The sequence below is a fragment of the Eumetopias jubatus genome, unplaced genomic scaffold (assembly GCF_037043125.1).
Source record: "Eumetopias jubatus isolate StellerSeaLion01/CBP00866 unplaced genomic scaffold, mEumJub1_p1.0 scaffold_10, whole genome shotgun sequence".
Classification (NCBI taxonomy): Eukaryota; Metazoa; Chordata; class Mammalia; order Carnivora; family Otariidae; genus Eumetopias; species Eumetopias jubatus.
This window is the reverse complement of record NW_028274816.1, coordinates 30,678,307-30,701,894: the sequence shown is the minus strand read 5'-3', so window position 1 is coordinate 30,701,894 and position 23,588 is coordinate 30,678,307. Positions and strand designations below refer to the sequence as shown.

The 23,588-nt window shown below is 44.4% G+C and overlaps 1 protein-coding gene across 1 annotated transcript in view; it reads right to left on the bottom strand.

Moving 5' to 3' along the window:
- Positions 1–23,588, bottom strand: part of WWOX (WW domain containing oxidoreductase) — a 922,682-nt gene that overhangs the window by 857,152 nt on the left and 41,942 nt on the right. The window contains exon 5 of the mRNA XM_028096534.2: positions 17,593–17,699. Coding sequence (XP_027952335.1) covers positions 17,593–17,699 — 107 coding nt within the window. The remainder of the gene's footprint in view (positions 1–17,592; positions 17,700–23,588) is intronic.

Genomic DNA, 23,588 nt, shown 5'->3' with positions numbered 1-23,588 from the left:
TCTGCATGTCTGGGGTCCTGACAGCCCCTCCTTTCCTCAAGCCTCACAGGGAGGGGCACTGAGCAAGGGAAGTGGCTTCTGCCTCCTGTAGGACCGTAGCACCTCGTGGTGGCGGGGGGGGGGTGTTAAACCGCCACCACCAAGGTCTGTACCAGGCACAGACTCCAGCTCCTCACACAGGGAGCAACGGGGGGATGTTTTCACTTCAGAGCTGCGGTGGAATCCTTCATGTGAAGCTGCTGAAGCCTGCCCAAAGTGTTTGTGCAGCCTTTCAGGATACGAGCCGAGAGGCACAAAGAATGATTCAATTTTCTCCAAATTGGCTCACGGACCAGAGGTTTCTGCAAACTGTCATTGTCCTACAAAATCCAATACCACAGAGAGGAAGGTTTGTTGAGCGCAAAGCAAATCTAGCCAGTGGAGGCTCTGTCTGGCACTTGGGAGGCCGGCCCCTCATGGGCGCAAGAGGTGCTGGCGGGAAGAGGGGAAGGTAGGAATGCCATCATGGGTTAGAACCCAAAGCATGCAAGCCATGGGGAGGTGACATTCAGCAGCTCTCCACATGGTGGGCACCATGTGGCACGTGTTACTGAGCATGGGCCAGAAGCCCGGCACTCCTCTCAAGCGTCCTATCACTCGGGGACGCAGTATCCCCGTTTTCCAGAGTTAGATCAAGAGGTCCACGGAGGAGCACCCTGAGATCACACACTGCCAGAAAACGACAGCCAGGGTTCCTCCCTAAGTTGGGCTGATCCTAAAATCTGTGCTCATAACCACTAACTGGACAGCTAGAATCACAGAAAAACCTCCTTACTGTTAACCAACCAGTCCTACAACAGCCGAAAGTGTTCTGAGAAATACAGGCCTTGAGTATGCTCCTACCCACCTGCCAAACGAGCTCACACCCTCAGCCAAGTCTTGCTCTCCTCCCCACCCGCCCACACACATACACACCTACTAGAGCACTTATATTACTGTTGTTCCACACACATACACACCTACTAGAGCACTTATATTACTGTTGTTGTTGTTGTTGTTGATTTACATGTCTGTCAACACACTTAGACTCCTTGAGGGCAAGGACAACGTCTTAGGTATCTACATATGCTCAGAGTCTAGTTGGGATGCCTGGCACATGATAAGGCGTCAACACATGTGTGCTGCTTAGTAAGGAGACCACTGGCAAACAAGCAATGCATAACCAAAGCATGGACCGTAAGCTCCCTGGAGGCAGGAACCTTTGCTTCCTTAGTCACTGTCACATCGCTAGTACGTTAAGGTAGCACCTGACTCAGAGGAAGGGAGGGAGGGTGGGTAGTGGAGAGGGAAAGCTTTGTGGGAAGAACACCCACAGGAGGGGACTCACCGGATGTGGAGGGGCTGGTTAGGTGGACAAGCTTGGCTGAGGTCCTTCCAGGCACAGGAAACATTCTGGGCTGAGACACAGAGACACTGGGGGGTTTGGGAGAAACGGTGAGGCCGAGACAGTGAGACAAGGAAGAGAATGGCAAGAGATGAACCTGGACAGGCAGGCAGGAGCCTCCTCCCAGGAGCCCCAAACAATCTTTCTCATCCTTACTGGCACTTGGAGAGCACACACTAGGCACCCAGGTACCATTCCAAGGACCCAGGCTGACTGGTTCATAAATGGCAGAAAGAGTATTTGGACTCAGGCAGACCAGATTCCAAGTCTGCTTCTTATACCCACGGGACTTATCTCACAGATCAATCCTTTTAGACTGATGAAGTAAGCGAGTTTTAGCAGCCTCTCCAAGCAGGTGCCGAGGAGCTGAACAGGGATGCACTGATGCAAAAGGAAACCTTTCCAACAGCCATCATGTTGATCAGGCGAGCTATTTATTTCTCTTCAGTAAAGTCTTTATATACCCCCAGTTTGTCCACTTATAAATGTAAAATATATACTATTTTTTTAAGAAATCTATATTTAATTATACAGCATCAGTGAAACTGCACTTGGGGAACGAAAACCTAACATAAATGAATGCATCCAATAGAAAATGCTGTAATTTAAAATAAATTACTGTTAGAAAAAAAATTTATTCTCTTCAGAGAAAAAAATTGCTATCTGGTGTTAGGTTGCCCCACTCAATTAGAAAGTGGCATCAATAGCAAAGAACCAAATAACCCCCACCCTAAATTCCTCCTCTCCCAGAGCAGCTTCCACTATGGAGCCCAACCAGGAAGTGTTTGCAGCGGAGCTGGCCTGAGCTTCATTAAGGCTTAAAGTCAATTAAGCCACGAACTGGAACAATCATTCCTCCTTTGCAAAGTATTGATATTTTTTTCCTGGCCGCTTTAGGGCTTTTCCAGCACTCATGAGGAGATTTATGTTAGACAATTTCTTTCTGATTAAAACAAATCATAGCTCAACAATTCTAATTTCCCTCTTTCTAAGCAAGAAATGATCACAGAATGCTGAAAACAGTGATCAAACCCATCCTGCAGAGGCCAGCACTAAGTTCCATAGACACACTCTCGAGAGGTGTTCTCTCTCTCTCTGTCTCCCTTCCTCCCTCCATCCCTCCCTCTGAACCTCCCTCCATCTCTCTCTCCGACCCTTGATGTCTGTCCCTCCTCTCAGTGCCCATCTCATGTGTGTGTGTGTGTGTGTGTGTGTGTGTGTGTGTGTGTGTGTGTCTGTGTCTGTGTCTGTCTATCTGTCTTTCTCCATATGTCTGTTTCCCCGACCCCCTGATGTCTCTCTCTCTCTGTCTCTCTCTCTGCTTCATTCTCTTTCAGTATACATTTACCTAAACAGGCTTCTGGACGACTAATTATTAATTGAAAGGGAAAGGGACATTATAAGCAAAGCCAACCCAAGCTGGTTTTCTGACCCCAGTAACAGGAAATGAGAAGGTTCCTATGTTGACCTCCAAAAGCCCAGCATCATCAGAGACCTTTTCATTTATAAGCAGTTAATGGTTTATGTTCAGCCTTCTCTCTCTCGATCACACACACTCTCAAGGAGAGACCAGAAATCGCCTGAATCCATGCACTGGCCTTTCACACAGTGCCCACTACCTTCAGAGCTGATCTCTCTACATCAGTGATCCATTCTCCTGTGCTTCAAAACTGAGTTCATTTAGAAGTCCGCTCCTCACCGCAACCAACTCCCACTGCTCCAGAAAGGCTAGAGAAGCTGGTTGACTGAGATTTCCCAAATCAGGATCTGTGAATTTCAAAGAACTGGAACTGCAATATGCTTAACATGATGTCCCATAAACAACGAATCCTTCCTTAACTAGCTACAAGGCAGCTGAAGAATTGAAGGCACCACAGTAGCATCAAAGTGAAAATCAATTTGCACAGCTCAATACTTCAGAAAAATAATCGGTTGCTTGCACCTTCTGCTGGTCTAGTCTCCAAAAACAAACCAACAAATTGTCCCTTCCCACAGTGACGGGATGCTGCTGCTTAGGTTATAACCAGAAAGGCCCAACTGCCAACCTGGTTGCATTCCCAGTCATTCATTCCATAAATACGTCTAAATCCCTCCAACTGACCAGGCACTAGGCTACAGGCTGGGGCAATACAAAGAAGAATAAAACAGGCACCGCTCCTGTCTCCCCTAGCATTTCATCTCTGCTGCTTATATGCAGTGTGAGCTCGGACAATGTCCTAAACTTCCCTGTGCCTCATATCCTCTTCTGAAAACAGGATTCATAATATTACCTACCCAACAGGGCTGTTATAAAGATGAACTGAATTAAGAATTTCAAGTGTTTTGCACTGTGACAGGCACACAATGTTAGCTACCATTATCACCATTATTATTATCATAAAAATGAGGAGAAGCAAGCAAACCACCCAACTGAGCATTAAGTATTAGGTCCTTATATTCCTGTCTTACGGGCAATTCTATGCTCTTATATATATATATAACAATAGGTAGGGGGACAGCATGATAATATGTCTCAAAAGAAGGCACAACTGCCTAAGGAACATCAGATTGGCCAGTTACCCTCTCTGGGCCTGTTTTCCTATCTGTCAAGTGTTTAAGGAGTTAAACTGGTTGTTCTCAGAAAGTCCTTTCCAATCCTAAAATTCTACCATTTTATAAACACAGTACACCCAAATGTGATCTGTTAATTCATAATTGTCCCTAAAAAGACAAAGAGCTTCACTAATTCACGTCTGAATTTCTCATTGTTATTCTTGCATAAAGTGGCTCACATCTTTGCTGTGTCCCCTAAAAGTAAAGGCTAAAAGAATCACGCAAAACCTAGTGGGTCATACATGACTACGAAGAACTTTATTTTTAACATACCCTTGAAAGTAATGTAGAATTAGTTCTGTTCTTCTTTGATGTCTCCCCAAAACCATCTGTGTTGGCAGGTCTGCAAGGATATGCCATAATCAGCGGCTCAAGCCTGTAATACAACTAAGATCACTGGCATCCACCAATAATGCAAATTTACCCAGAGCTGAAAATACACTTTTAACTAGCTCTCAGCTCTCCACATTTATAGTCCAGGCAAGCTGTGAACCATCCCAAACAAATGCAGTTATAAAATGACCACCACTTATTTCTAAATGGCATTCTGGATAGATATGCCTCGTGAAAGGGTCTGGCTCAGACTACTCCTCAAATACCCACCACTATCCCTACGAGGGGCGATCGGAAGGTTCCAAAACAGTGAGATAAGTAAGATGAAAGGAAGGGTCTCTGAAATAAAAACTGAGCAGACAGCCTGACAACAGAAGATCTGGGAGTTGCACTCACATTTCCAACCGTCCAAAAACAGGGACGGTCTCGGGCAGGAGGCTGGCTGAGCTTTTGGGAGAGTGGCGGCAGCAGCATCTTGAAAGGAAAAGTAAGGACCTTATCCTTTGGGACTCAGTTGATGGATTTAAAACATTCTTTGAATGTCAGGAAATAAGCAAGTATAGTGAGCATCGGTCTCATCCTTTGCGGCTCACAGCTGCCACTTGAGCCCTGCTGACCTGGGGCTTGGCTAATGGGGTCTCTGGCCTCAATGCTCCCCTCTCTATTCAGTCTGAGCATCCAACTTACTGCATCACCACGTGTGGACCCACATCATGCCCACTTGGATCCTTCAATGGCTGTCAGGATGGAGAGAATAAAGCCCATTCTCCTAGGAGAACTGAATCCAAAGTCCTGAACGACATGGCTTCATATGGCAACTTCTGGCCTCTTCCCTGACACTGCATCCAAATCTGACTAGTCCCCCTCCCCGCGGCTCAGGCTCTTCCTTGCACTGGAATGTGCCCCCACCATCTCAGCCAACTACAGCCTGCCAATAGCTTCTTCTTCAAGGATCCTGCTTTGAATCACCTGGGGAAAGCATCTCTCATGAGTCCTAAAAGTACCATTCTTACCATGCTCACTGGGTACCGTAACCCATGTTAGTACCCAGTGATTATGGTAATGGCAATATTCTAAACTGTCTTTTATCACCCACTATACCAAGCACAAGTATTTAATAAATATTTGTGCCATTTAAAAAAAAGTCTGAAAATCTTTGGGCTAGTTAGCAAACTAGGTTGTGAGAAAACCTAATTTCTAAGATAAAAATCTGCCTCTGCCCTCCTATAATAAAAAAAAAAATCACTCAATCAATCAAACAGCCTGAGAATTGTAGAGGGGTGCTTCTCAATTTCTGAGTGAATCAGAATCTCCTGGAGGGACTGCAAAACACAGATTGCTGGGCCCCTAGTCCAGAAACTCTGATCCCTTAGGTCTTGGGGTAGGGCCCAAGAATTTGCATTTCAAACAAATTCAATGGTGACTGCAGTTAAGCAGCTCTGGGTCAGGGAAGGGGTTTGAGTGGCCCTTGGAAGTTTCTGCAGCACTGGAAACCACCAGGATTAATCAATGAAACACTACTAAGACCATAACAGATGTGTCCTCTCCCTTCCTGCCTTAAAAAAATAGCACCCTCCCACCACCCCCCTTCATTTTTGTCTTCATATTGCTTACAATTTTATGTAGATTTTAAGCATCCTGTAATTCATCAACTAATTCTCTCCTGGCTACACATTCCAAGTAATTAAAGTTCAGTAATAACTTATTCTTTCTGCTCCAGCACCTGCATTTCATTTGTTTATTTTCCCAGAGTCATAAATCTGAAAGGCTGTCAAAGTGCCACAATATTAGTGCAATAATCAAAGTTAATTAGTCCCTCTCAATAAACAACAACAAAGCCATTACAAAGATGCATTGAAGTTTCTCCCAGCTACCCAGTTTACAGATCACATTGTAGTTGGAACAATTAGACTCGGAGAATTGCTGGGTAAATGAGCGCAGTGTTCTTTAGTCATTTAAAAGGAGACTGTGCACTTCATTCACACTGATTCATTAACTCCAGGGAAGGCAAAGCAGGTCTGGGCTCCGCATCTGCTGCCCGCTAAAGGATGCTGGAACAGACGGAGCTCTCCCCAGCTGCCAAGCCTTACCAGGCGCATCCCAGACTCCAATAATAAAAGAGGACAGAGGTTGCAGAGCGAGGAGAGGGCCCAGCCTGACCGCCAACTTTTAGTAACCCGATGTCGTCAATAACTTTTGATTTATTATTTAGGGAATTTGAGAGATGTGGGCATCTGGCAGATTCTGATGAGAAGGCAGCCCAGGGAAACTCAGAAGACAGGACCAAGGCTGGTGGGTAGGAGACACTCGGAGAAAGATGCTGCCTTCAATATGAGACAGAGCTCTGTAATTGAGAGGTGCACAGAAATAGGAGGGCTGCCTGGGGAGGGAGGAGATTATCCATCACTGGAAGAGTACAAGCCAAAGTTGGAGGAGCTGCTCAGGGAGGCTGTGTGAATGGTCTGCACATCGGAAAGAGGTCAAAGAGATGACCAGACAGTTGACACCACCCTAAGAACTTGCATTTGGAAGCAATCACTGGGCGAGTGTTCAGGTCTTGTCCTCTGAACTCACTGCCCAGTTCCTCCCCAGAGATCCTTCTGCCCTTGAAGTCATGGCCCCCATGGATGTTATCCATTGCTATGCAACACACTTCCCCAAAGCACTGTGGTTTAGAATGGTAAGCATTTCTTACCTCACTAAGTTTCTACAGGTCAGGAATCCTGAGTGGGTCTAACTCAAGCTCTTTCATGAGGTCGCTGTCAATCTGACAGCCAGAAGTCACCTGCAGGCTTGACGAGTCTGGAGGTTTCCAAGAAGGCTCACTCACAGGGCTCTGGGTGGGAGGTCCGGGTTCCTCCTCACATGGGCCTCTCCAGAGGGATGCGTGAGTGTCTTCACAACACACGGCAACTGGCCTCCCCCAGGGGGAGTGATCCAGGACAGCAAGCCAAGGAGGAAGCCTCATGCCTTTTATGACCCTCCCTGAAGTCCCACCTAGTCCCTCATTTCTGCCACATGCTATTCATTAAGTTTATCACTAAGTACAGCCCACATTCAAGGGGGGAGAATCAGGCTCCACCTCCTAAGAAGAAGAGTATCAAAGAATCAATGGATAGATTTTAAAACCACCGTGGATACTTGTGAGGATTCATTTTTTAGGGATCTCCAAAAGCCAGTCACATCTGCACCCCCTAGCTGACTAAGCAGTGGGGCACAAGTGCCCGATGAGTGCCCTGGGTTCACAGATTTGGTTTTTCTCCACTTCTCTCCCTCACCAAGCCCAGGCTCTGCAAAAAGCCGGCCAGTTCTGTACCACCGGCACGGGGGAGGTGGACAGCCACCTCTCCACCCCCTGGGGACGGGAGGAAACCCCTGGTCCTTAGCTCATCTGAATATTAACTGACACATCGATAGGAAGATAAAGACAGGCTTGGCTATGTCCTAAGACTCTGATCATTTATTAAAAAAAAAAAAGAGTCATTTTCCAACGAGATTTCTCAGAGTATTTGTTTAATTTAGGGATATCTGAACAAGTCAGTTTCTCCTGAAGCTACCATTTTCTGAGTCTTCACCATGTGTGTGCTACATTCTGTACAAGAGAATTATTGCGCCTTCTGAGACCCTGAGCAGTTCATTGAACCCAGAACATTTTACTCACTGGGTCGCCGTTTATTATAAAAAGACAGAACTCAGGCACAGCCGGATAGAAGAGAAGCAGAGAGCAAGGTGTGTGACAACGGGCACATGCTTCCCTGTCCAGGCGCACCACTCTCCAGGACCCCCACGTGTTCACCAATCCAGAAGCTTTATGAAACCCCTCCTTTTTGGGCTTTTAGAAAGGCCTCATTATGGAGGCATTACTGATTAAGGCACTGGCCATTGATAACTGAACCTGATCTCCAACCCCTCTCCCCTCCCCAGAGGTCAGGCAGTGGGACTGGAAGTTCCAACCGTCTAATCACACAGTGGGCTCCACCAGAAACCAGCCCACATCCTTGGGTGGGGTCTAGAACGCAACTCATTCACATAACAAAAGACACCTCTAGGAGCTCACCCCAAAAACAGGGAGGAAGACCAAATGCGTGTTTCTTATCATACATCACAAGATCACAATACATGTTATTTTACTTCACCCCTCACCATGACTGAGAACAATTATTAGCACCGTTCTGCAGGTCAATAAACCAAGGTTCAAAGACATTACCAATTTGCCCAAGGATACTCAGTGAGCATGTGTCGGAACCATGATACAATCCTGAGTCTGTATGACTCCAAAGCTGAGGCTCCCTTTACTTCACTGGGCTGCCTCCTTATAAATTATAATTAAAAATTAGTCTATAAATTAAAAATTATAAGTTGAATATTAGTCTATTTTAAATATACACTTGAAATAAACCCTAGCCCATTACAGTGTGCGCCACCCCACTCGAGACTGGCTGCCCCCTTTACGCTGTATCTCTGCATCTGTCCTTGTGTAAGAGGTTTTATTGTTTCTCCTCTCTGTTTAATCTAACACCTGCAATGTCTGAGACTCTCTGTAAATGCCCCATAATAAATATGAAAAACAGTCTCTAGTATGTTTTTTCCCTCTTAAGGAATGGAGCCTAAATGCCTAGTGGCCAGAAGCAGGCCTTTGAGCCATTGGCTGAACACCATCTCAAGATGAAATCCGTCTCTTCAAACTATGTCAAAACTGCTTAATAAGAACTCCAGGGACCCCATATTAATGAAAGGATGCATCTGCTTTGGGTTTCACATGACTGGGAGTGATGGTTTGGAGCTAGCCACCTATGCTTGATTTCCACTCTTTAAAACCCCACAGTTAATCACAACCCTCGTTATACAAAGGTTACAATGGATATAAAGTTTGAAAGATAACAGTTCAAGAGCGGTGGCCAGAGGAAAAAAAACAAACACAAAATGAAGACACAGAGAGAGTGATCAAAGAACAATGAATAGCACCCAAGACTACGTCAATGCAAAATGTTCAGAATGAGAAATGAAATGGAAAATTTGGGGATAGGACCAGGCACAAGTCTGGAGCATTCTGGAGAAAGAGAAAACTCAGAATATTACAGCAACAATTATGTCCATGAGGGGGATGCATAATTTATTATCTAATGAAGAATCTTTCCTGAGCCTGTGACAAGGAAGGTCAAATAAGCAACTCAAGTAGAACAGTAAATACTCCACACACCACTTGAAGTGGAAGTCTGGGAAGGAGAGGGAATTTGGTGAGGTGAGTTTCATCAGCTCCACCAGATTACCAAAAGGGACCCAGGAAGCTCTCTTTCCTGGGGAACCAGAGGGGCCCTCGTTACCATGAACAGAGAAACGTTCACATATAAACACACAAACCTCTACAAATACAATCTCTGGCTACAACTTTAAAAAAGAGAGGCCAGTCTTTTTACACAACACACACCAGGAATTTTGGATTAGGTGATGAGATGGCTTTGGAGCAAGCAAATATGGCTTCATACCCAAGATCCAACCCATAGCTCCCAGCTAGGTGAGCTTAGGCAAGCCTTTTGGCCCCAGCTAGCAACCAATGCCTCATCTGCAAAATGGGTTTAACATGTAACATAGATATTTCATTGCTAAATGCTAAGCATCCATCGTGCCTTACAGAGAGACAAATATGAATACCCAACCCCATCTGCAGGGGATAATAATAATGTGATATTTTGAAAACGCAAGTGTCCTAAGGGGGAACTCTAGAACTTTATCTTTACCTTTGTGTGTGTGTGCTTATTGATTTAAGCAAGCGGTTTATATAGTTCTTGCTTGTTCGCAGACTTATTTATATCATACTTTATTCATTGAAAATCCAATACTACACATAAAAACAATTTTTAAACCAAAGAAATGAGGAACCAATCTAGCAGCCGATTTAAGATGAATTTTTCCCAATAATCTACAACTATTAATAATACTAATAGTCTTTATATTTTTCGTTTAGCTAAAGATCATTCAAAACAATGGGGATGAGCCCTATAACTCACAATGCGCTGAATGATGATCACCTTTCCCGAGCCAAGTCACCAGCTCAGGCAGGCACATCACGTGCTGCTTGTCTCCCCACAACACTCACCACTCACACATCGCATAAAAGAAGGCATCACACCTAAGGCTTCTGATCTATAAGTCAAATTAAGGGATTAAAGCTTCTATTCTCAAAGGGGAAATTCCCACAAACGCCAAAGCTACACCAGATCATAAAGCCACTGAGTACATTTGAGGGAACCTAACAGTTGCTGGATTTCTCCAGTGGTCCTTAAAAGTGCAAGCCATTTATTGCTCAGCATCCCACCCCATCACTCTTAATATCATGTCACGAAAACATAGGGTGCTGGTGTCTATTCAAAGCAAAGTGTCAAACCCATATGCCTAATACATTGGTTGGTACCAAGTCCTCTGTATGTGCAAATGCTACTAAAACCACTATTTCCGAAGCTTATCAGTGAGGCTGCAATGCGATGTGACACTTTTAGCTTTCCACATGCCTTCCCTCCAACGAGATAAACAGCCCCAGTATCAACTCTATCGAAGACGGGAATAATTATGACACTTCAGTCCCGCCAGCATCAAATTGTGTGGTCACAATCAACCGGGCATGCGCTCTCCCTAACACATGCATATCCCATTACCTCTGACTAATAAATCTTTTCTTTTTACCCCTCATCTCCCTGCTTTCTCAATAACCATTTTGGTATAAGCCATCGCTAGCTGTTCCTGATGACTGATCCCTTAATCATCTTTCCTAAATATATGCAAAGTGTATTTCTTTGTAAATACAAAAGAAAAAGCAATCTCATAAATAATTAAGATGGCTTTTCAAATGACAGTTGAGTGCTAATATGAGCTGCACTGGAAAATACTAATCAACAAACTAAATACACATCTAATAAAATGTAAGAGTCCAGACACAGGAAGACAGAGAAAGAATTCATTGCAACTCCATTTGAATCATGCTGATAAACATCCTCCCTACAGCTCCTCTTGCAGCCACTTGGAGAGGTTAAGAAGAGTAAGCATCACTTGTACCTTTGTGTACAAATAAGAAATTATTATTACTATTGTTATTAATAGCAGCAGGTAAAATTGAATTGAATACTCAATCTACCCCCAGCAACATGTTAAATACTACACATACATACGGTCAATGCATTTAATACTCACAGCTACTTAGGTCTCCTGGCATAAATATTATTATTTGGGTTTTACAGATGAAGACACCATGGTTGGAGAAGTTAAGAAACTCACCCAAGGTCATAGGATGTATTTGCTTCTAAGCTTCGCCATTATAACAAAGCATATTTTATAGCAGTGGTCATCAGCTGGAGATATCTGCCCCACCAAGGGACATCTGCCCAGGAGGCATCGTGAAGACCACCCAGCCTGCCTTCTCTAGACCTCTTGGAAATCTTAGCTAAAATACCCATGAGAAAACGAGAGCAGCTGAGCTGGATCCCTGATGCATTCTCCTGGCCAAGGGCATGTCATCCTAAGCAGTCTCTAGGAAGACCTGAAGTCTAGGCCAATTAAAAACCCAAGTTAGAAAAGCACGGGCTTGAAGTCTTCCTTGGGGACCAAAGCTTCTCACCAAACTAAACATAGTTGAGTCACTCCTCCCTTATGATAGGGGAACAGCCCCAAGCCACATTCTGAGGAATCAGGAGTGGGTCACATAATAACTCCAAGGAAGGGCCATCAGTCCCTCTTCTCAGGCCAGGCCACTTTTGCCCACCCTGCTGGTTATCTCCATCTCTAGTAGATGCTAGAGCTTCTGAACATTCATTGGGCCCCATGTTTCACTAATGGGCAGTCCCTATATGTGAAGTCTCTTACATGATAAGCAGATTGAGTAAGGGCCTGGCACATGTGAGGCAGGCTGGCCTCCCCCACTCTTTTGACCCCCCCCCCAGCAACCCCAGCCATGGCCCCACCCCTTTTTATCCTGCACACAACTGGTAGGTAGGCAGGTGACCTCAGGCCCAGCTGCTTTAGTTCTATTCAACCTCCTTGCTCCCCAGGACCAGAAGCTTTAGTTCCCAAGTTTTAAGAATCTAAAAATCAGGAATGGTAACAAGGTGAGAGAATAGAGAGGAAGCGGGAGCCCCCCTTAGGCCTCCTAAGAGCTCAACATTGAGTTGCTGGAATCTTGTTGTAGCTGTTTATAAAGTGCATTTTGATACCTGATCAACTATTGTTCTTTGCATACGATCCCCCTGGGGGTCCTCAGATTTCAGGATGGGGAGTGGGACGGGCCATACCTCCATAAACACAGCAACAAAACTTAGTGAGGAACGGAAAGTATCAACCACACAGCACAGCGAGGACTCAGACAAATCTATCAGTGTCCCAAACATAAGAGAACTCACATGGAATCCTAACAGCCAGACAGTGCTGCTAAATGAAAGAGGATCCACCCGATCCTGAAAACAGCAAAGTAAACTTCCTACTTAGCCAGCCATATGGGCTCCTTGGCATACCTAGGGAAAAATCAGGTGCTTGTCTTAGAGGGAGGGGACACTAGTCCGTAATCCACTTAAGGACACGAATGAGGTAGATCACATCCTCCTAAGGACTGCTTAACAACACAGGTACTGAATCCCAGTTCCAGAGACACTTCATTTAAATACAATTGGGGAATGATGGGCCTCCTTCCCGTCCCTCCTTTTTAAATTACGCTAAATCGATTGGCCTTTTAAGAGGATAGTTTACTTCTATATTGTCCATGTTATCCAATTTTAATTGTTTTTAATTCTTATTACTAACTTTCAAGCAACCAAAACATCTCAGCAGGAGGGTATTTTCCCATGAAATAATTATTAGTAGTCATAATTACATATAGGCTTTTAATATAATTCCATATGGAATGTGTTTTCATTTAAGTTGTATTTTACTAAATAGCTAGATCCCCCAAAACTGGTTTGAGAACTCTATAAAGGATGTCTTGAATGAAAAGGGATTGCTTAGAACAATAAGGTACATCAGTGTTGCTCCCTGTGAGAAATTAGGGTTAATCCTGAAATTAATCCCTCAGATAGCATCTAGCAATTCTGAAAGCAAAGCCTGAAAGGTCACAAACATGCGTGATGCCAAATGTGGTAGAACAGCCGGGTCATGAAGTAGACAGACTTTGGGTTTGGAGGGCAGATGGACAAATTGTGCCAGAAACCTGCCTCCGGACTCATCAGGTGTGGGATTCTGGGAGGTCCCTTCACCCTTCTGGGCCCTCCCTTGGCTCTTCTGTAAAAAGGAGGAAACCAGGCTTTTGCATCTCCTGAACAGGGATATAAAGTGCCTCACCTGGGACACAGCACATGACAGGGACTCACTAAAGGGTAGTTGTGAGATGCCCCATGGTGACCGTGAGAATAATGTCCCACTGGCTTGGAGGCAGACATGAAGGTTCTGGAACACGGCAATTCTAGAAAGAGCTGTGGAGGCAGGGAAGCAAAGACCAGGCAGGGAAGAACAAGTTGGGGAAGGAGGCATGAACTCCATCTCCAGAGCCAAGCTGAGAATGTCCACAGAGCCCTGGCACATGCAAGCCAATACTGAGCCAAATGGCCCACAGACTTCGGAGAGAGCTTTTGCTGCAACAAAAAACTCTGGATCATTTCAAGTCTCCTGTGAGGCGCCAATATGCTGCAGTACCTTCCTGGCTCTGCTACCGACAGGATTCATCCCAGATAAAGTATGAACATGCTCAAGCTGGCTAGCAGCTGGAAAAACTGGAGTCAATCAAATTGACCTTGAGAAACACAAGAAGGTGGTATTTAATGATGTGCCAGATTAAGGCCCTGCACAGAGATGAGGTAGGGAAGGGCCTGAAGGCAGCCAGCCCAGCACTCCCTGACGGTGGGGTAGCGAGGGGAGTTCACGGCAGATCACGAAGACAGGTTTGCATACTCTTGACACTATGGTGATAGTGCAACAACACGACCTGGCTTTTGGTACCATACTTGAGCTTCCACAATCATAATCTAGGGGGATAAAGAAATGGTAGAACGGTGCTCACAGGGAAGAAGCAAAGAGATGAGACATGATAAAGAGATTAGTCTCAACCTACAAAATTTGATTTAAATGTTTTAAATGCCATGTGAGTATTAGTTTTGTTATTGTTCCCATTTCCTTTACTCATGTGTCTGACAGTGAGTATTTTGGGGTAACTCTTTCTCTGGGAGCACTGCTGGCCAGGCGACGTCAAGAGACTGATACTGTAGAATGAAAGCAGGTACGGATGCATTGTGTCATTTGAAACTGACTCCCAGACACCCAAGTACGGCTTCAAATGCAAGAAAGAGAAACTAAATGGTGGGTCTTTATGCTCATGCCATTCAACCTTCTTTGTCAGAGGTGAGGAAACGGAAGACACAAAATAGACTGAAAGGCTCGCTAAGGCCCCACAGGTAAACAGGGAACACCCAGGACTTGCTGCCTCTCTGCATCAAACAATGGTGATAATGGGTTAAATAGAGATGTACCGTGCTCCTACGTAAGGAAGAAAGAAGACAATTTTTAAAATGCATAAACATTTAGATTTTAGTATTACCTTCCAAGACTGGTTTAAATATTCCTACCATTATACAATATGGTTCTTACAGTATCACTAGGGCCACTGAATTCCATTTTGTCCAGTCTAAGTATAACACTAGATGGGCGGAATGGCAGGTTTGACACTGTCTGTTGCTAGATACCGGTCGTCTTCCTCGTTGACAGTAGGGACAGAAACCACTATGATCCCGCCAGATGACTACTGGGAAGCTGCTAGATTTTAAATACAAACACCCATTGATTCAAATGGGTCCACTGCTAAGATTCTGCCCTATGTCACTCATGAAAGTATATATGAAGAATGCTCACTGCAGGACAGTTTAGACCCAATTTTGGGTGAAAATACAGGAGATTGAACTTTAAGACAGCATCACTCGGAACAGGAAAACAACACAACCTCAAGGTCCACCAAAAAGGACACTGCTCAGCTAAGTGGGAGCATAAGCACACGATGGAGATTATATAGCAGTGAAAAAACAAGGTGGACCTACATGCACTGATAAGAAGAGATCTCCTAATGGTATTAATTAAGTGAAAAAATTCAAAGTATGTAACAGCATGTGTATGTCTGCTAGAATATATAGGAAATGGTTAATAATATTTACCTTCCAAGGGAAGTCCTGGGAGGGATTTTCACTTTTTATTTTCTACCTTCCCAGACCTGTGCGAAGATGCAGACCCTATGCCCGTGTTACCATCTGTTTGCCTTGTACATCTCTGAAGGCGATTACTACCTCACCTAATATAGGCTGTTACTTAAGCATTACAGAGATACTACGATCATCAAAAGAAAATGGGCCCTGTATTTTTTTTTTTCGATTTAACTCTAAAGAATTCAGAGAACTCAAGACAAGGGTTCATTTGAAATATACTGAATTTGTAATATTTCATTTGAAATATACTGTAAAAAAGCAGAAACAAATCTTCCTTTTCTTAACTTTGATAACTTTTTAGCCTAGAACACCAGACACTGTCCTAAAGGAATCATGGTCTGTTTCTTCCAATGGCAAGAAATCTTCCACAGTGTTCAGAAAACGAAGACATCTTTAATAAAAAATTTTTAAAAAGGAGAGGGGGGCGCCTGGGTGGCATATCTGACTCTTGGTTTCGGCGGAGGTCGTGATCTCAGGATCCTGAGATTAAGCTCCCTGTTGGAATCTGCATTCAGCGTGGAGTCTGCTTTGGATTCTCTCTGTCCCTCGCTCTGCCCCTCCTGCTCTCTCTCTCTCTCCCAAATAACTAAATCTTTAAAAAAGAAGACGACGACGACGACGACGACGACGACAAAGACAGCGTTGGGAAGGATCATCCAACCCCCTTTATGCTCCACTAACAGCCACACGAGGGTCTCCTCCTGCTCTTCCCCTTCCCCCTCCCAGGGATGCGCACACAGGCCACTCCCTCCGCCCAGTCCAACCTTTTCCAACCTCCCCCAGGTCTTTCCTGAGATCTCAGCTCCGTCGCTTCCTTCTCAGAAACTCCAAATGTCCCCCACCTCCAGGCCTTATTCACCATTTGGGAGTACTACATACTTCCTAGTACCTAGTACCAGCATTTCAGGTTCACACTGATGTTTCTGTGTCTTTGGTTAAATCTGACTTCCACTTTGGGGTGAAAGCTGTACAGAGAGAGTATAGCCCCCAGTGTACCCATGACAGGGTACACATCATAAACATGTGAATGACAAGCAAATACTTCATGCCAAAGCCCAGGGATCATGCTACAGAAGTGACCAACATGTGCCACTCTCTAGCTCAAACCCCTGCTGTCTTCTTCCTCACTGGCTCTGCGGCCGCAGGGACACCCCCGCAGCGCCTCTGTCACCTCTGCCCCTGCCATCTGGCTCCAGCCACACTGGCCTCCCTGCTGATCCTGAATCCTCCGGCACACTCCTACTTCTGTGCCTTGGCACATGCTGTTCCCACCACTTAGAAAGCATGTCCCCTGACACTGATGCAGCTCGCTACTTTACTTCATTCAAGTCTCATATCAAATATCACCATTTCAGAGAGTTCTCTGCTAAGTACCCAAACTAAAATAGCCCACACTGTAACTGTTCATCCCTCTCTCTGCTTCACTGTGCTTCTTTGTGTTTATAACAACCCGGCAGGGTGTTAAATATTAAATAAAATTATCCCTTATGGTCCATTTCTCCGTACCTAGACAGTAAGCCCAAGGGAGGGCAAGGATTTTGTTCTGTTTGATAGGCTACATCCTCAGCCTCAAGAGTACTGCAGGCCTTTGATAAATGTTTGTGCACAGACGTATCAGCACCAACATCCATGCAGAGAGAAAAGCGAAAAGTAAAAAACACAGAGAGAGTTAATGCCCACCCCCATCCAATCTTAAAAACCATTAGCATAACAAACTCTTAGCTGTATGCATGGGCGTTAACCACATTTTATTTTCTTAATAAATGAGCTGAATGAGTACACATTCTCAAACCTCTGACTAATAAAGCAGATGACATTGACAATGAACACCATAAACAATGTATGGATACAGGCTTGCTTGTCCTTTCATTCATAAAATAAACAAAACTAATATGATTTTAAAAATAAAGAAAACGTTATTTGAAGAGCAATAAATTTTATGCACTGCACTAAAACCTCCATGTGTTTATCCCAGCATGTGTATTTGACAACTAAAAAAAAAATGGTCAAGGGCTTACTTACCCATTCTCCTAAAATCTGTGACACAGCTTCATTGGCCCTTGTGACATTCCTACAGGCAAGGATCACGTGTGCACCATGGAGGGCAAAAGACTTGGCAGTTTCAAACCCTATGGTTTAAAGGAAAGTCAACGTTAGAAGACACAATGCAAAACACTGACTCACCTGAAGGGCCTTTATTGAGCACCACACACATTGCTCCAGAGGCTCTCAGACAGAGGCATTCTGTCCCCTGGTAGACAGCTGCAAATGCATAGAGACGTTTTCAGTGGTCACGACTGGGGACAGAGTGCTACTGGCCTCTAGTGTGTAAAGGTCAGGGGTGTTACAAAATACCCTACAAAGTATAGGACAGTGCCCACAACCAAGAATCATCTGGCCCTAAGTGTCAACATTGTTGAGGTTGAGAAAACCTAGCCCAGGAACACACCATCCCCAAGGCGTAGGACAAACCATAGGAGAGCTCACAGCACAGTCCCCCATATATAACCACCACCTAATGAGAAGATCCTGTGTTAAATATGAAGAATAAGCATGTATAAAGACTCAGACATGGCCACTGCCCTTGAAGAGTTCACATTCATTATAATAAGAAAAAACAGACCTGCAAAGGAAAACAAACATACAACATTTTTATTATGTTCTGGACAATGCACTCTGCGCTGTGCTACATGCATCCAAAAATGGCAGCCTGGAGTTCTTACACCCACCCTCCCACTGAGAACAATTAAAAAAGCTGGACCAAACAACACACGTGCACACACATGCACACATCCTTGAAGGCATCAAAGGGACACTATGACTGAGGATTTGGGGACCTGGAATGGCGGGAAAGCCAAAAGAGATGAGCCAGCTTTGGGGCTGCCATGCCCAGTGAAGGAATTCTTCAAAAGTAAAGGTGAACAAATTTTTAAACAAACCAAACAACACAAATGAAAAGCTGAGAGGCTATGTCACCATCTATGGCCAGATCTGGCCTAGAGGAGACATTCAAGGATGCTCTTCAAGAAGGAGGAAAACGACCCTCGAAATCTGGAGGTGCAGAAAGCAACAAAGAGTAACACAAAGGTAAGTTTATGGAAAAATCGAAATGATAACAATAATAGCTTGCAAATTTTGGAATACATAGCAGAATTACTCTGTTGATAATAACAATGCATAATCTAGGAAAAATTCTATATATTTAAAGAAAAACCTCAAAATGAAAACTCTGGATCCATGTTTTGAACAGAAAGGCTACCAAACATTTAAGAAAATAAAAACACCGATCTTCCAAAAATTCTTCCACAAAATAGAAAAAGCAAAAAAAAAACTCAACTATTTTATAAGCCTCAAGCTCTTTAGTCATTAGGGAAGTGTAAAGATACAGTGAGATTTAAAAAATAATAATAATAATAAAATTAAAAAGATTCAATTAGATACTACTCATTCCCATTACTACAATGGCTAAACATTAAAATGACCAGACCAAACATTGGCAAGAATGTGGAACAACTAAGAACTCTTATAAAGTCTAATTCCAGAAGCCTAAAGCCCACACCATTGCTCTCAGGCACCTCTTGTAAGCTGCATGGGAGACTACACGAAGTGCACCACAGCAACAAACCAATCAGTCCTACTAGAGGGAGCAGCAACATGATTCAGCCAAAGCCATGTCAAATGACCGCAGGTGATTGTTTCCAAGATACTGTTTATATGTACGCAAAATCAGAGTACCATTATCTTACGGAGATTGCCATGTGAAAGAGTCTAGCAAAATTCACTCATTCGTATCTTCCATATATCTAATCTTCACGGAGGCCAGCCAGCTCTCAGGGGGAAGCCAGCACAGGTCACAGTGGGAAACTCAAACTCTGGAGTTTGACATACGGATGTTGACCCCAGCTCTACCTATTTATAAGCTGTGGGCTATGACTTTAACCCATGAGAAACTCAGAGATCTTTTCTTAAAATGAGGAGTAAGTAGTTAACTTACACTAAGAGCCTAATATAACAAAAGTAGGTGGAAAACAAGTGTTAATTCCCATTCTTTCCAAAATCTTTGGTGTAAAGTTCCTGTGTCTCCTCTGTGATTTGTATGATCTATCAAATACAGAACAGTCATTACAACTGAAAAGTTAACACTCTCTCCTCGATCTGCTCCCAGCAGCAACCCAAGAGCTGACTGGTTTTAATATCAACCAGAATTTGAAGAAATTAGCTACAAGACCCACCATTCCATTTGTGTGAATATTGGCTCTGGAACACATGGGAACTTCACTGTTGAGATAACTTATTTTTCAGATTATGCCAAGTTCTTTATCCCGAGATATTCACATTACCATTATCTAAGGACAACATCCTATACTTGAATCTGATGCTAACATGATGCCCAAAGGAATTCCAATCTGAAATACTTAACATCTACATCAGTTTGCAACCTCCTTGGTGTATGTAATGAAAGCGGGTTGAAGCTGTATCTTCTTGAGGCAAGAAGACAATAACCTGAAATTTACTAATTTTGATCCGTGATGCCAATTACACCACTTACCACCAGTGGCAAAAGGTACCTACATCATTTGGGGAAAGAGAAAGAAGTAAAACACCAGGTTTTGTAGCCAAGCTGTTCCAAAACTGGATGGGGACAGGCATAGGACGAAATCTTGCTGACTGATGTGCTACATCAATCAGACTAATGAAATGCTGACAGCCGTATGGAGGGAACGTGAAGTGGCCAAAAATGACTTCACCTGCACTCCCAGAAGATCTTGTTGAGATGGTGGACTCTGTGTCCCTGTAAAATGTCCAGGTCAGAGCAATTATCAAGATATTTTTCATCAGGGCGCCTGGGTGGCTCAGTTGGTTAAGCGACTGCCTTTGGCTCAGGTCATGATCCCGGAGTCCCGGGATCGAGTCCCACATTGGGCTCCCTGCTCAGCAGGTAGTCTGCTTCTCCCTCTAACCCTACCCCCTCTTGGGCTCTCTCTCTCACTCTCTCTCTCAAATAAATAAAATCTTTAAAAAAAATAAAAATAGGGGCGCCTGGGTGGCTCAGTTGGTTGGGCGACTGCCTTCGGCTCAGGTCATGATCCTGGAGTCCCGGGATCGAGTCCCACATGGGGCTCCCTGCTCAGTGGTGAGTCTGCTTCTCCCTCAGACCCTCCCCCGTCTCATTCTCTCTCTATCTCATTCTCTCTCTCAAATAAATAAAATCTTTAAAAAAAAATAAAGAATATTTTTCATCACATTTTCATCAGAGGATAGAAAAGGAAAAAAAACATGATGTTGGGAAAGATGGTGGACACAATGCTTGGTCATTCGTTAGCAACCATCTTTTTAAGGGGCCGCGAGGGCATGGAGACAACACAGGGCCAGGCTGACCCCGGGGCTCCATTTATCAAATTTAGCAGTTTAACTATAAACCCCTTAGAATCTGTGCCTTTTTGATCCCTGTGTCCCATGGGACTAACACCCAGTGGGATTCGACAAATACCTGCCAGGTTCGTATAGGTTGTTCATAGGCTACAAGTCTGGACTACAGCAAAACAATCCAAGTTGTTTCAAACAACACTGATGGCCCTCTGACTTCCTTTTTTAACAATGAATAAATATTAAGATCTTGCAAAGACAGGGCTCACAGCAGTTTTGAATGACACCAGCTAGAAATCTGTGGGGAAAGAGCATGCCTGTTTCCTGTCAAAATTTATTTTCCCAGGGGCGCCTGGGTGGCTCAGTCATTTAGCGTCTGCGGTCAACTCATGTGATGATCCCAGGGTCCTGGGATCGAGCCCCGCATCAGGCTCCCTGCTCGGCAGGAAGCCTGCTTCTCCCTCTCCCACTCCCCCTGCTTGTGTTCCCTCTCTCACTGTGTCTCTCTGTCAAATAAATAAAATCCTTAAAAAAAAAAAAATTATTTTCCGAAACAAACCTGTTTAAGTCACACTATCTCAGTTGACAAAATGACCTACAGCAAAGGACTTTTTATTACAAAAAGGAAGGTGCCCGACATGATAACAGCATCAGGCTGCAGCCACAAGTCTGCACCCTCTCTGTTTCACAGAATCCCTGCCTGTGGTTATAGTTCAGCCATCTACCTGCGTCGTGTAAAATGACCCTCTGGCTCTTATGTCTTCCCTTATCTGAGCAACGCGTTACACATTGTGGGTCTCCTTTTTTTTTTTTTTTTTTGAAGATTTTATTTATTCATTTGAGAGAGAGAATGAGATAGAGAGAGAGCATGAGAGGGGAGAGGGTCAGAGGGAGAAGCAGACTCCCCGCCAAGCAGGGAGCCCGATGCGGGACCCGATCCCGGGACTCCAGGATCATGACCTGAGCCGAAGGCAGTCGCTTAACCAACTGAGCCACCCAGGCACCCTGTGGGTCTCCTTTTAAAAGCTGTGAGAGATAGCTCCATTTTCTTATCCTTTACAAGTGCCTTTGGAGCCAAAACCAAAGCATGGATATTTCAAAAGATGAAGGTTTAGCAGGAAGGACAATAACACTCTCCTAGTAAACCGTATCTCTAGAGTGTGGAGTTTTATGAAGGGGAAAAAAAAAAGGAAAAAAAAGTTTAATAATGCTACCTACTGCTCAAGTCTTGGAAAAACTCCTGAGAATAGCATCCCTCATGCTCCTAATACCACGGCTGATGACCAGTTTAATTAGCTAAATGTAGTAGTGCTGAGCCAATTCTGCAGAGTGCCCAAGTTTGTGCAAAATAATGAAAGCAATGGTTTACTAAATTTAATAACCTGATTCATCTTATAAAAAATTAACTTTATAACAATGTTTAAATTGAACCGGCTTAACTGCATGGAGGTGGTGAGTGCATTCAGAAGAATATTTAAAGCTAATAATATAAAGAAAGTCGAAGAAATTTTAGAAAAACGGGCAGCATCTGCTTTCCAGCACTTGTTACGTCTGATCCAATCGGGAAGATTAAGTGGCCATGAAGGTTTAATATCTTGCTGTTGGGTTTCAAGCTTTGCATACAAACACTAAAGTACCAGAAAAGGGAAAACATACCCCCTCCCCCCAAAAAAATACTAAACACCTGCTTGTCTCACACAAGTTTTCGTTCTCAAGAATGGAGGTTACGGGCTGGTGATCACGGGATCAATCAAACCCATGGCCTGTTTTGTTCAGCTCAGACACTGTTTCCCTCCCTCCTCCTCTCCCTTCCTTTCCTTTCTCCCCTCTTCCACCTCCGACCCTTTCTTCCTCCCTTCTTTCCTCATATGAATTAGTTACCAGCATTAAAAGACCAGAAAATGATGTATCTGAGGGCGGAGGTCCTGCATCTCTGCAAAAGCTGACAAGTGGACCACACTGGGCCCCCACCCCACTGCTGCCACAGGCTAGAGACACAGGGTCTGTGCCCTCCTGTTGGCCCCGGCCACCACCCACGCTGCTGACTTCACCGGCCAGACCACTGTGGGCATCTGACGCTCAGACACACACTACATGGGTAAGATTCACGCTAGAGACAATGCTCCAGCCATGCCACAAAACTGCCACAATCCGAATTTTCACATCCGAATTGTCGCACCTCAAAGACTGTGTCACGCTGACCTGCTCAAGATTTGCCTGAAACCCTGTCAAGCCCCACTGTGTCAAGCAGGAGAAGATCAGGACGCCAGCTACCCACTGGAAGGCCTGGCAGTAGCGCTCAACCCTACACAGGGAAACACAGGGTGACAACTCAGGGACCCGCAGGAATTAGGATACATGTGGTGCACGTTTTGTGACCCACCTTCTTGGCATTTCCCAAATGCCACTGAGCGGTAGCAGAAACTGTGGGCGAGAGTTTTGCTGTGACCAGAGGACATAAAAAAGAAAGGCTGGATACATGGCAAGACAAGATCGTGGATTGGCGAGAGGCCCCGTGTGAACGAAGAATAGGGAACCGGATGGGAGATGAACACCTGCCCAATAAGCAGCGCTGTGAATAACAATAACTACGGTCATTATTATAACTATATAATTACATATTATGTAGGTACACGTATTATATAGTTATA